Below are 12,492 nucleotides of genomic sequence, written 5' to 3' on the forward strand. Positions count from 1 at the left end.
AGCATTAATTTGTCCCAGTGTGGAAATTGTAGAACTAAATTCTTCAGGGGAAAAAAAAAAAAATCAGAATCACAGAATCATTAAGGTTGGAAGAGACCTTTAAGAACATCAAGTCCAACCATCAACCCAACACCACCATGCCCACTAAACCATATCCTGAAGTGCCATGTCTACACGTTTTTTGAACACTTCCAATGATGGTGACTCCACCACCTCCCTGAGCAGCCTGTTTCAATGCTTGACCACTCTCTCGTAAAGAATTTTTTCCTAATATCCAATCTAAACCTCCCCTGGCACAACTTGAGGCCATTTTGTCTCATCCTATTGCTAGTTATTTGGGAGCAGAGACCAACACCCACCTCACCACAACCCCCTTTCAGGTAGTTGTAGAGAGTGATAAGGTCTCCCCTCAGCCTCCTCTTCTCCAGACTGAGCAACCCCAGTTCCTTCAGCTGCTCCTCGTAAGACTTGTTCTCCAGACCCCTCACCAGCTTCACTGCCCTTCTCTGGACACGCTCAAGCACCTCAACATCCTTCTTGTAGTGAGGGGCCCAAAACTGAATACAGTATTTGAGGTGTGGCCTCACCAGTGCCGAGTACAGGGGCACAATCACTTCCCTACTCCTGCCGGCCACACTATTTCTGATACAGGCCACGATGCTGTTGGCCTTCTTGGCCACGTGGACACACTGCTGGCTCATGTTCAGCCGGCTGTCAACCAGCGCCCCCCCAGGTCCTTTTCCACCAGGCAGCTGTCCAGCCGCTCCTCCCCAAGCCTGTAGCGTTGCCTGGGGTTGTTGTGACCCAAGCGCAGGACCCGGCACTTGGCCTTATTAAACCTCATACAGTTGGCCTCTGCAGAGCCGTCCTACCCTCCAGCAGATCAACACTCCCGCCCAGCTTGGGGTTGTCTGCAAACTTACTGAGGGAGCACTCGATCCCCTCATCCAGGTCATCAATAAAGATACTGAACAAGACCAGCCCCAGAACCGAGCCCTGGGGAACACCGCTTGTGACCGGCCGCCAGCTGGACTTAAATCCATTCATCATAACTCTCTGGGCTCGGCCATCCAGCCAGTTCTTTACCCAGTGAAGAGTGCACCTGTCTAAGCCATGAGCTGCCAGTTTCTCCATGAGGATGCTGTGGGAGACGCTGTCAAAGGCTTTATTAAAGTCCAGGTAGACAATGTCCACAGTCTTTCCCTCATCCACTGGGCGGGTCACCTGGTCATAGAAGGAAATCAGGTTGATCAAGCAGGACCTGCCTTTCATGAACCCATGCTGGCTGGGCCTGATCCCTTGGTTGTCCTAAAAAGAAAAAGAGAGATGTCCTGAAATTATTTAAAAACTGTTAATATTCTTATTACAAAGCTTTTCGTATGGATTGAAGTGATTTCAGGTTGTAATTTCTGCTTCGTTATCCCTTGGTTCTAGTGAGCAGTTTCTAGCCTGACTTCCAAACAGCGGTATGGTTGGGTTTTTTTGTTGGTGGTGTTTAATTATTTTTTTAAACTATTTTCTCCAATACACCAATAAACTCTAGAAGTCTGAGACATTTTCCAAAAACTGCAGTGCCTTTTTTTTCTGTTGTGATGTAATGATGACCATTGTGCTTTATTTTGGAATTACACCTCCTCCCCTTCTTTGCCACTCTACCCCCCCCCCAAAAAAAAAGAGGAAATATTTAGAACAAGAGCTACACATGTCTCGGAGCTTTTGCTTGCTGAAACCTCTCAGGAGTATCCACATTTGGGATACACAGATCACTATTTTATTGAAAAACTGGGCTGAGACTAGTAGTTTATTCTATTACATGTGCAGTTCGCAGCCACTCGTTTCACAGAATGACCCTATACAGAGATGTCCCTCTGGGCTTCTGTGGGCTTATGTGTGCATTGTCTGAAAGGTCTCAAGCCATTGCAGCTGTAATGCTCTAGCTCTTTACACTCATCTAAAATAGGCAAAATTAATGAAGATGGGTAAAACTTCTGTCATTTTCACAGGGATTGTCTTCGCAGGTTTAAGAGTTTGTTTAGCTCCACTTTCAGCTGACTTCAAAAAGTTAAGGTTTGGTTTATTTGTTGATGAGGTAATGTAAAATAAAGTTTATCACTGTTTTCCAGCAGAACTGCATATCTGTATTTTGAACACATTATTGAATTCCTCTGATAGCCCTGTCCAAATCTGGATTTGTATTTTAGACTGGGCAAGATAAATCTTATACTTGGGCTGCCAGAAGCTCATGCAGCTGTGTTGGAGAACCATACTGTAATATTCCTATGGGCATCCAAGCGTACAGAATATGTGATTATATATATGCTGATATATGGGCTTTTATGCACAAGTAAATTGATCAGCTCCTAGCAGGAGATTGTTCTTTTGCTAGTATTAACAGAGATGGCATTAGTACAACATTAGTACAGTTAAGTGCTTTTGTTCATGGGGAATTGTGCATTGTATCTTTTGCCAATTCCATGTTATTTATAGGTTTTAAAATGGCATGTGGTTCTATTCAGACATTTTCAGGTCAAGCTGTTGACTGCACATTCATACATTTGTGTAATTCATTATTTACAATAACAGAGTATTTCCTGCTTCCTCCTCTTCTCTCTGTAAATTTTTTTTTTAAATAGGTGGGATCTCCAAGAGTGTGTCCATGCAGTATCTGTGTAGCATGTACTTAGTTTGTACAAATGAAAACAAGATTGTACAAATGAAAACAAGAACATGCTTATGATACCCAGAAAATTAATAGTTGCACAATGGATTTTGCTACCTCTACAAGTGGTAGGAAGCACTAAAGTGAGAGGGAAGGCTCTTCCCATTACCCTGCTTTTGTGCCTTAGACCCATGCTGAGCAGAGGTTAGTGGAGGTGAGGGGTGTTCACAGTGTCAGCCACTTCCACCTTCCTTGGTAAATCTCTCCTATGTCCTCCAAAGGAGGGTTAAGAGCCATGGGTGGCATCACATAGCTACTCTGTCCAGGACCCCATCTTGTGCTCTAGCTCTGCCATGCTGTGCCATATGCCTTTTCTCTTCTGTATTTTTTCTCTTCTGGCACTTTCCATGACTGGGTTCTTCGACACTGTTTAGCACTAGTGGTGCTATTTCCCACTTAAACGGCTTTTTCTCTTCATTTATTTATACTTGGGATTGGCATCGCATACAGCCAGATGGAGAGTTGGCTCTCTGCTAGAAAGTTCAACTTTCCTTTTCCTCAGACTGTGTTTAGTTGTCTGTTCTGTCATGTAACTGAGCATCTAAGTTTAGCTGGTACATTTAATGTGTGTAATTCACTCTGATTAAAAAAAAAAAAGTGCCTTTAACACTACCTTCTGTCAGTCTCCTTACTAGGTGTGGATGTCATCTTCTGGTCTGTTATAAATACTGAAAGCAAATAGGAACCTTATTGTGAATTTACTCCACATAAAAAATCATGAACAAGACCTGTGTAATAGTAGCTTTAGTGCAGTTTAAAAGCAAGCTTAGGGTGTGCAAAGGGATTCTTGATCAGGTGTTTCTTCTTTAATTTTCTCTGAAGGTCTCTGCCTGAAACTCTGTATTGGATTGTCCTGTTTGAAAGGAACAAGGCTGCCTGTAGATATATACTTCTTGAGCTTTTACAAAAATACAGGGTTATACAGGTACACATCTCCTTGAAAAAACATGTATTTTTCCAACTGCTGTTAGCCCCCTTTTATGGATGGTCTAGAGGAACCTTTTCCCTGTAGCAAGCAGCATCTGCTTCCTCCCATTCCCCTGTCCCTTCTCTACCTTTCCAGCAAGGTCCTGTCTTGGCCAAATTGCAGCCTAAGGGCGTTGGGGAAGGAAGGGATGTGCATGTGTAGTTGTTCCATGTAGTGCAGAAGTATGATACATGAAATGCAGAGGCCCCTCTGACACGCTTTAATCAGGTATTCTTCATTCGCTATTTCAGAACTCTGGAACAAACCCATTAATAATAGTATGAAATAGATGTTTTTTATACAGAACTTATATTTCTGTAGAAATAGGAACTCCTAGTAATGGGGAAATAGAATTTCATTTTCCAGTTTATTAGCTCAAATCCCTTTGAGGCTTGCCATGAACTCTTTATGGGTTTGTGATGGCCAGTGTGAAATTTGGCCAGGCCTACATTGCATAGTTTTGCAGTCATACCTGTTATTGGACGGGGGTAAGAACTCTTGACATCACATTGCTGGCAAAATCCCCAGCATGGGTCTGATGTCGTGACAACAGAGACCTGGTCTTGGTTCGACTCATGTCATTTGGGGTTTTGCTGCTGTACCAGCAAAGAACTGCTTCTGAGGTGTGCCTGCCCCTAGGATTTGTGCATACCTAGCTGTGGTGGCAGGGGCTCTGCTCCACAAGCAAGGCTTGGAGGTGGTCTTGGCTAAGCTTTTAGGGACAGATGCTGTGTAAAGCAAATTAATACCAATCAGCTCCAACTTCCCTACCAACAGTGTGTGGGAGTATCTGCCAGAGTTCCTACTGAATTATTAATTCCTCTCTGAAGGTTACAAACATCGTGTGCCTTCATCCAACAGACTGATTTTAAAACTTAATTTGCATGGGAACTTGGATTAGAAACACTGACATTTATTTTACAATAAGCACATAGCTTGTTAACAACCTGATTTCGTGCAATTTTACTACAGAGCCTTTTGTGTTTCAGCTGTATCTACAATGAGAGAGGGCATCACATCCTCATAACATGTAAGATTTGACTAAATTATCTTTTGGCGCTCCGAGTTAAAAAGAAACGAAGCTAGGGAACAAGAAAACAGCTCCTTGATACCTGTCTATGCAGTATGTATGTAGACTTTTACATGCTATTTAGTTTTATCCTTTTTTTCATTACCACATACAGAACAGTCCAAGAAGTATTTGAAGTGTTGTAGGCAGGAAAGAAATGGTACCTACACAACAGGTTATGGCTACTTGCAATCTCTAAAGTGTCCCCATTAATCTGTAATCCTTGTGCAGGGATTTTGTCTCTCTGAATCCATTCCTTTCCTGCTGGGGGCAGTGACATGATTTTTCTTTGTGTTTCAGGAAGCTGGTAAATCTAGGTTAGCAAGCAGGGAGATTATTATTCATATTAATAAAACTTCGCAAAAAACACACTCCTATCACTATGAGCATCAAAAATGGACATTGTACAACAGGTTTGTCCAGGTGCCCAGCACTTACAGAGCAGATTCTTATTGCAGTTACATGATGTCAGTTTTAATATCTCCTGTTATGTTAATGGGCTTTTAGATTTTTTCCCCCCTTCTTTTTAGTGAGATCCAATCTGGCCTCTATTGTGCAAGAATAAGATTGAAATTATGAAGCATTTTATGTATGCTAGATTGTCTTGAGCTGAAAATGGATACTCTTTTTGTTGAAAGCATATCTTCAAAGCTAAATTAATTGGTTTGTGCAGGCTATGCTCAATAATACCAGAAGCAATTAGATAGGTCTAAGGCAAATATGACTGTTTATTATCTGAATACAAAATTGGTATAAAAGGAGCTCTTCCACAGGCCACAGATCTGCTTCCTAATAACTCTGTTCAGCCTTCCCCTTTTGAAAACTCTGCCGTCCTCTCCCAATCCCCAGCAGCTTGCCAGAAAAGTTGCAGTAAAATGTCTGTCTTTTCCTCCGTTGTGTGCTGCAGTAGCTCAGAACAGGAAGGAGGTAAGGCTGGGCAAAGACAGGCACAAAACATGCAAGCTTTCATCTCTAAATCAGGCTGCTTGGGAAACATTGGAATGAAGATCCCACAATCATCCTCCAGTTCCAGCCCTGTGCATTTGAAATGTTGGTGCCTCCCTAGGCTGAGGAGTGGTGGGTGACTGCCCTTGACCGAGTTAAGAGAAGACAAAGCATGGTGTGTGTTGATATAGAGGGATGGTATCTTGCCATAACAGATTTCCTGAAGCCTCTCTCTTAGGCAGGTATGTTTGTAAGGCAAGAATCTCCACTTACAGGAGGGAACTATCATCCCGTGGTATTACAGAGTCAGTTGCAGCAGCCTGTGATCCCGTACTACAAATTTTCCTCTCATCATCTGAACTGCTGTCACTGCTTGTGCTTGGATTCAGATCTTTGCTGGCATAGTGAATTACTCAAATCAGGAAGTTCAGAGTTACCTGTTTTCCTCTTAAACATAAGTTAGGCAGCAAGCGGTGTTTCACTAACATCAGCTTTCTTCTTCAGAGGAATTTGTGCCACTGCAGAAGGGGCTGTATAAAGGCCTGTGTGCAAATTAGGACCTATATGACGGGTTTAATAGCTGCGAAGTGCTATGTACAAGGATGCTGCATGGAGCTAAATTTCATCTGCATGTTGTGCTAATAAATTACTATTTCTTAAACTTACTGTGAAACGTGACTATGGCATTCCTGGGCAATTTCTTCTATTTTTCCTTTGATGTATGTTTACAAGGTCCTACTGAAGAACACTGTGAGTAATTCTTTATATAGGTTTATCTTATCTTTAAAAATCAAATCCCTTGACTTTCAAGAACATTTTTCTAAGGGTAAAGAGCATACATTCCATAAAGTTTGTGCTAGTTGATTCCAGATGCTCTAGCTTATGCCTTCTCTTTTCTAACAAATGTTTTCCTTTTACTCTCAGTAGTAGAAGGAATGTTTCTGCCTTTTCATCCATTCTCTTTGGCTTAAAGGCAAAAAGGAAACTTATCATTAGCATATGGTGGAAAAAAATTACTGCCTGCATCCCTCAGGCACTGCTCATTAAAAGAATACACAGAAATGGCTCAAATGTGGGTAATGTAATTGGTGTGTAACTCACTATACCCTGAATATGTACTTTCCCCTTGCAGTACAAAAATTAAGAAGTATTTGCCTTGTTTAGAGGATGGAGCATATGGAGGTCAAGAAAACAAGCCTTGAAACAAAGGGACATGCTCACAGCACCAATATGCATCCCACAGCCCATCACCACAGTAGAAGGGTTGTTAAGAGCATATACATCCCTAATGAAAGCTAAATACAAATTAGAGCTAATACGTATGTCTTATACTGGGCATCACAGTCAGAACAGTTTTAAATACATTAGCTCCAGGATATTTTGGACTGACTAAAATAAAATACAAGTTTTTCAGTTAAAACCATATATTGAAACCAATTAATGTCTGATACACAGCCAGTGAATGCTTGTAAAAATACTTCACCAGGAAAAATAGTGCTGCATCCAAGTCTTGAAAAGAACAGCTTATAAAATTGTTTTGTTTCAAAATTTGTTCATTCATTATGAATAACTGTGGGGTCCAAGATCATAACTGCAATATTGTCTAAAGACCCCTGAGGCTCCTTTCCAAACAAAGCAGGAATTTGGATACTGTTCCTGTGCTCCAGGTGTAATTTGGACCAACTACTTTAGGGCTGACCTTTTAAAGACACCAGTTTGCTGTGTGACTGTCCTTAGAACATCTCAGAACAAGCATCTAAGTAATGAGGCACCTAAACTTAATGAACTTTTGTGAAAATTTGACATTTTACAGCTCCTTATCCCCTTAAGCCACTGGAGAAAAGACTTCTGGTTCTATGTAAATCACTATTGCGTTTGTCCTGGGTAAAAATGGGACCTTTGTGTATGTACACTGCTTTAATACACTGGAATAATCTAAGGTCTTTGCAGAAGCATTCAGTCTCCAGGTGTTGGTCTTCATCATCCCACATGTCCCAATCATTAAAACCCAGTTCTTCATCTGAGTTTCCATTGTAAAGGAATTTATTAAATTTATGAAATTTATGAAAAAAAATTTATTCCTTTCTAAGGGAATCTATGACTAAAAACTGTTTATGAGTAAATAGGAAACTTCCCTGTCTTGAAATGACCCCATCCAAAGTGATCACCAATATGTTTTATCTCAACTTTGTGACTTCACTGAGGAGATTTAGCTAACTATACTAAAACCTTGTCATCTGTCCAGGTTCTTATCTTAGCCTTGGTCTGTATGTTCCCACAGTACCACCCCTTTCTTTGCCTTCTCAGCTGGATAAAAATCTGCAGTTTAAAAAAAGTCCATCATTTATGAAAAAGCATTTCACTAGTTCCCTCACACAAGAGGCAAATTGTGAACACTTTGATTTGTGAAGGCGAAAGAGGTAATTATGTTGGTGGGGGCTTAGATGGCATACATGCCAAAGAGTAAGAACAATCCATTCTTGTACTCAGAATTGTGGATCTGTTACTGAGATGGTTCTTTGAAGTTGTAGCAGTGATAAGAACTCTCCAAAATAGAAATCTATAGATCAAGGATGTAATAAATGTATGTGTTGACATTTAGATCCTAACTGATTAGTCCTGTCTAACCTGTTTTCTTATGTGCTTTGTGTTCAATTTTAGGCACCAAAGGAAGAAACAAAGGGGAATTTACAAATCTTCAAGGTGTAGCTGCATCTACAAATGGAAAAATACTAATAGCAGACAGTAACAACCAGTGCGTGCAGGTATGAGGATATGCCACTTCCAGTATTTTTCATTTTCTCCCCGCTCCCACACCTCTGCCTTCTTTGTAGTCCAGGAAAGACACATTTTGTATGGTTCAAGCAGATACAGAAAATACAGAGGAAGCTCAACTTGTTTATCATCCATTATCATTCCATCTTCTTGACCTGCAGCTAGCTTTTTCAGATCTACACTGTATCAAGTATGTATATCAGAGTTTATTTCCTTTCCTTGTGATGTTTGGCAATGAATGAAGAAAACAAGCGGTGCAATAATCTGGAAAATGCCTTTTTGTAAATACCATTTTACATTGTAAATTTATCACTCTGTGTTTCCAAATATAAATCTAGGGCAAGGTGCCACAAATATAATTTCTTAAGCAAATACAAATAGAAAAATAAACATGTAGATGTCATTTTCAAATGGCTTTTAGACTTTTCTGTCTGATATCATGATCAAATCTTTTGTGTGGTAGCACCCCTGACACCCATGGTTTCTTGGCTTCTGTAACCTGTGTGAAAATGAAGCTGTGTTTTTTCTTTTGCTTGCCATGTATCTTTTTTACCATTAACAATTTGTCATCACTCTTCAGGCTGCCCACGTGGTAGCAATGAACAAGGCAGCAGTGTGTGGCTTGTTCTTTGGTATGTGAGAACCAGCAAGCCACATGCAGTAAGAAGTCATTTCCAGGCTTTTTCAAAGAGACAGAGTCAAATATTCATCAGCACCCTCACACTTTGTAATTTGCAGCCACTTCAGAGGAACTTCAGTGTCTAATTAGCTGACTTGGGTACACAACCAGTGGACTGGATTTTGTGTGCCTAAAGTATCTCTCAGGGAGCGGCCTAATACTTATCCCTAAGTCAAATAATTAAATTTTGAAATTCTCTTTTAGCTTTTATTCCTACCTTTTCTACAGACTTAGTGTTTGACTGTGGCCATGTCACTCAGTGCCTCAGTTTCCTCATGTCTACTACGGGAATAATACACTTCCTTCCAGCTGAGAGGGACATTGTGAAACTTAATTCACAAATGTTTGTAAAATACTTTGAGATGACTGAAGAAACAGTGCAATGTAAGTGCAGACAACTTCTTTATTTTGAAATTAGGGTCCAGGTGGAAGCCTCCTCTTCAATTAGGCATATCACTTTCAAACATGGGCTGTGTAAAAGTGCTTCATGTTCCTAACTCTCTTTCTGACTATAGTGTTCATTAGTGACTTGCTAAAATCTAAGCTCCAAGAAATAGATGATGTTACTATGCAGACTTAATTTTAAAATGAATGTTTTCTGTTACAGATATTTTCCAATGATGGTCAGTTCAAAAGCCGTTTTGGCATACGAGGAAGGTCTCCTGGCCAGTTGCAGCGGCCAACAGGAGTGGCTGTGCATCCCAGTGGTGACATCATTATTGCAGATTACGATAACAAATGGGTTAGCATATTCTCATCAGATGGAAAATTTAAGGTACAAGTTATCATGTGAACTCTCCTGAGCTTTCTCCATCGTACAAAGGAAAGCAAATGTTTTTTTTGGTCAAGAAACTACATAGTTTGGTTGTAACTTGGTCCAAATTTGATTGTTGTGATGTGAAAACCCATGACACAGCCATGCTGTGTAATTCATAGGAAGAGGTCACAGCTGTGATACTAATGTTCTACCAAATACAGATTATATGTTCCATTTTATATTTCTGCATACTAGGTGCTTGGATGCCTTTCTGTAACTTATAGTCAAGCATAGCTCATGTGCTCAAGTCTAGTTCAACTAGTTCAACAACCTTCATGTCATTAGTATTCTGATTATACAGAAAGGCATGTGCATATATGTATAAACACACAGACAGACATAAAAACTTACGAGGAGGACATGAGGCTCTTCAGTGACATACGGAGGAGAAAAATAAGGTGGCAGACTGATGATGACTTCCTTTATTTACTCCATACGTGTCAGCAAATCGAGTGTATAATTCATGTATGATCCTGTTGGCAATAAATGCAAGGAAGGGCAACCCAGGATGTTGTTCCAGTGCTACAGCATAGACAGGAGTGTTTTAGGTGGGGTTATGTGCACTGGAAAAACTGAAAGGCAGAAATAATGTCTCAGGCTTCAGAAATAAGAAGTTCTGAGAAAAGCATACCTCTTATTTTCATAGCAACTCTGATCCCTTTAATAGGAGTAAAATAAGAAGGCAGCTACTACACTACACTGATGCTTGCCAACCTGCAGTATTTATTTTGCTTGGGTTCAGGTGCAATTCCAGAGAGAATTAAAGATTGCCTCCATCTAGTGCTGTTCTCTGAATCCCTGTTACTGAGTCTGGCGATGCATCCTAGAAGTAGCCACTGACAGCAGAGGTTAACAGTATACACTGTTCAGTGAGATAAAGGACCCGCAGGCAAATTTCTACCATAGTTACTTAGTTCTGGAGTCCTGCATTGGAGAGAAATTGCCTGTTTGGCTAATTTTCTGGCAACGTGATGACCAAAAAGCTCAGGTCCTGAGCTGCTCACGTGTACCAAGAAATGTCCTCCTTTTGAATAGTCTTTGCAAAGTGACAAATGCTATAGCAAATAGGCAATTGTGCTTGCAGAGCCCTCAGTGACCTCCATCTGGAAAACAGACATGTATGCTTTTAAAAGCATCCAGATCCTGTGTAGTCTTGAGGCTAAAATAAAACAATACTAATATGCAATGCAAGTGTTAAAAAAATACAAATTACTTGCATTTGCAGAGAGTATGTGATTTTTCTTGTCAAGTAGTTTTGAAAATGTACAGCTACACAGGAAAACCTTGGTTTTGGCTGAAGTCCTTGAATGAAATGGAGACTCCAAAACATAACCAAAGAAATATGTAATTTAGTTAAGAATCCAAATACGCTGAGTAACCTAAGCATGTTTTAAATAATTATTAACATCTTTAATGTGAACTGGCTTGATCTGGAAGCAGAGCATGGAGGGCTCATTTTCCTTCCTTCTCAAGACATGCTGTAAATCCAGCATTTCGGATAGTGCCAGCTCTGGAGGAAAAAGCCATGGCTCTGGAGGAGCTGGGACCCTATGTGCTATTCACTACCAGCTGGGAGACAGGTATTGAAAAAAATGAATTATTAAGGTAGTTTCTCTGACGTGGAGCCTAGCTTTGGTTTTATTCAATGCTTTTGTTGGATTGCAAGAGCTATGTAGAGTTGGCAATGTTTGTGTGGTTAATACAAGTTAATGCATCAGACTTTATAGTTCTTGGGACTAGACTGATTAAATGAGAGATGAAACATCAGTGATATAAAATACTGTTTTTAGATTGAATGCAACGGGCTATATTTACGAGAGAAAAATATACAAATGTTTGTGGAAGCATTTTATATATGGAGGGCAGGCATAATCATATGGTTGAAACACAGGACACTGATATAACAGATCTAGCCTGTGGGAATCTGGGCAAAGCCTTGTAATTTCTTGTGTGTTGGCAGTGGTAATTCTTGCAGGGCCTTTGTCAGATTAAATTGGGCAACACTTGCTAAGAGAGAGAGAGAGAGAGAGAGAGAGAGAAATAAAGGGATAATGGTGTTTCCCTTCAAAGAACTGTGCCTGCAAGTCATTGTATATGATCTCTGGTGCAGGTGGTCTGCTAGTTGTTAACTCAGCATTATCAGGGGGCTGTTTTGAACTTAATCTAACTATTTTTGTTGTTGTCCCTTTCTTTCTCTACTTACACATTTACTGTCCCCTAGCAGCATTTTCATAGTCATGTGAGCCAGAAGGCAAATTTCCCCTGGAGCCAGGCCCAGGCATCTCCCTGATTACAGCACTGGGCTGACTCGCCCCAGCAACCTTCCCTGCCAGGCAGAAAAGTGTCACCTTCCTCAGTCGCTGGTAGCAACAGAGACAGAGCTCCGTTTTCTCAAGGCTGTAAAACTTAAAATGAAGGGCTGTGTTACCCTGTGAACAACAAAGCCTCAGATGGGTTCTTAGGAATTGGGACTTCTGTTTCTGGCCACGCCACGGGTCTCTCAGGTGACTAGTGATCTTCA

General features: G+C 40.7%; 1 protein-coding gene across 4 annotated transcripts in view; it reads left to right on the forward strand.

Annotated features, from left to right (window-relative positions):
• TRIM2 (tripartite motif containing 2) overlaps positions 1-12,492 on the forward strand; it is a gene marked incomplete at its 3' end in the record, with an annotated part of 38,030 nt that overhangs the window by 15,429 nt on the left and 10,109 nt on the right. For all 4 annotated transcript variants that reach the window (XM_081999718.1, XM_081999717.1, XM_081999719.1 and 1 more), the window contains 2 exons: positions 8,362-8,465; positions 9,762-9,929. In XM_081999718.1, coding sequence (XP_081855844.1) covers positions 8,362-8,465; positions 9,762-9,929 — 272 coding nt within the window. The remainder of the gene's footprint in view (positions 1-8,361; positions 8,466-9,761; positions 9,930-12,492) is intronic.

Source organism: Phaethon aethereus (genome assembly GCF_964289735.1).
Source record: "Phaethon aethereus genome assembly, chromosome: 4".
Lineage (NCBI taxonomy): Eukaryota > Metazoa > Chordata > Aves > Phaethontiformes > Phaethontidae > Phaethon > Phaethon aethereus.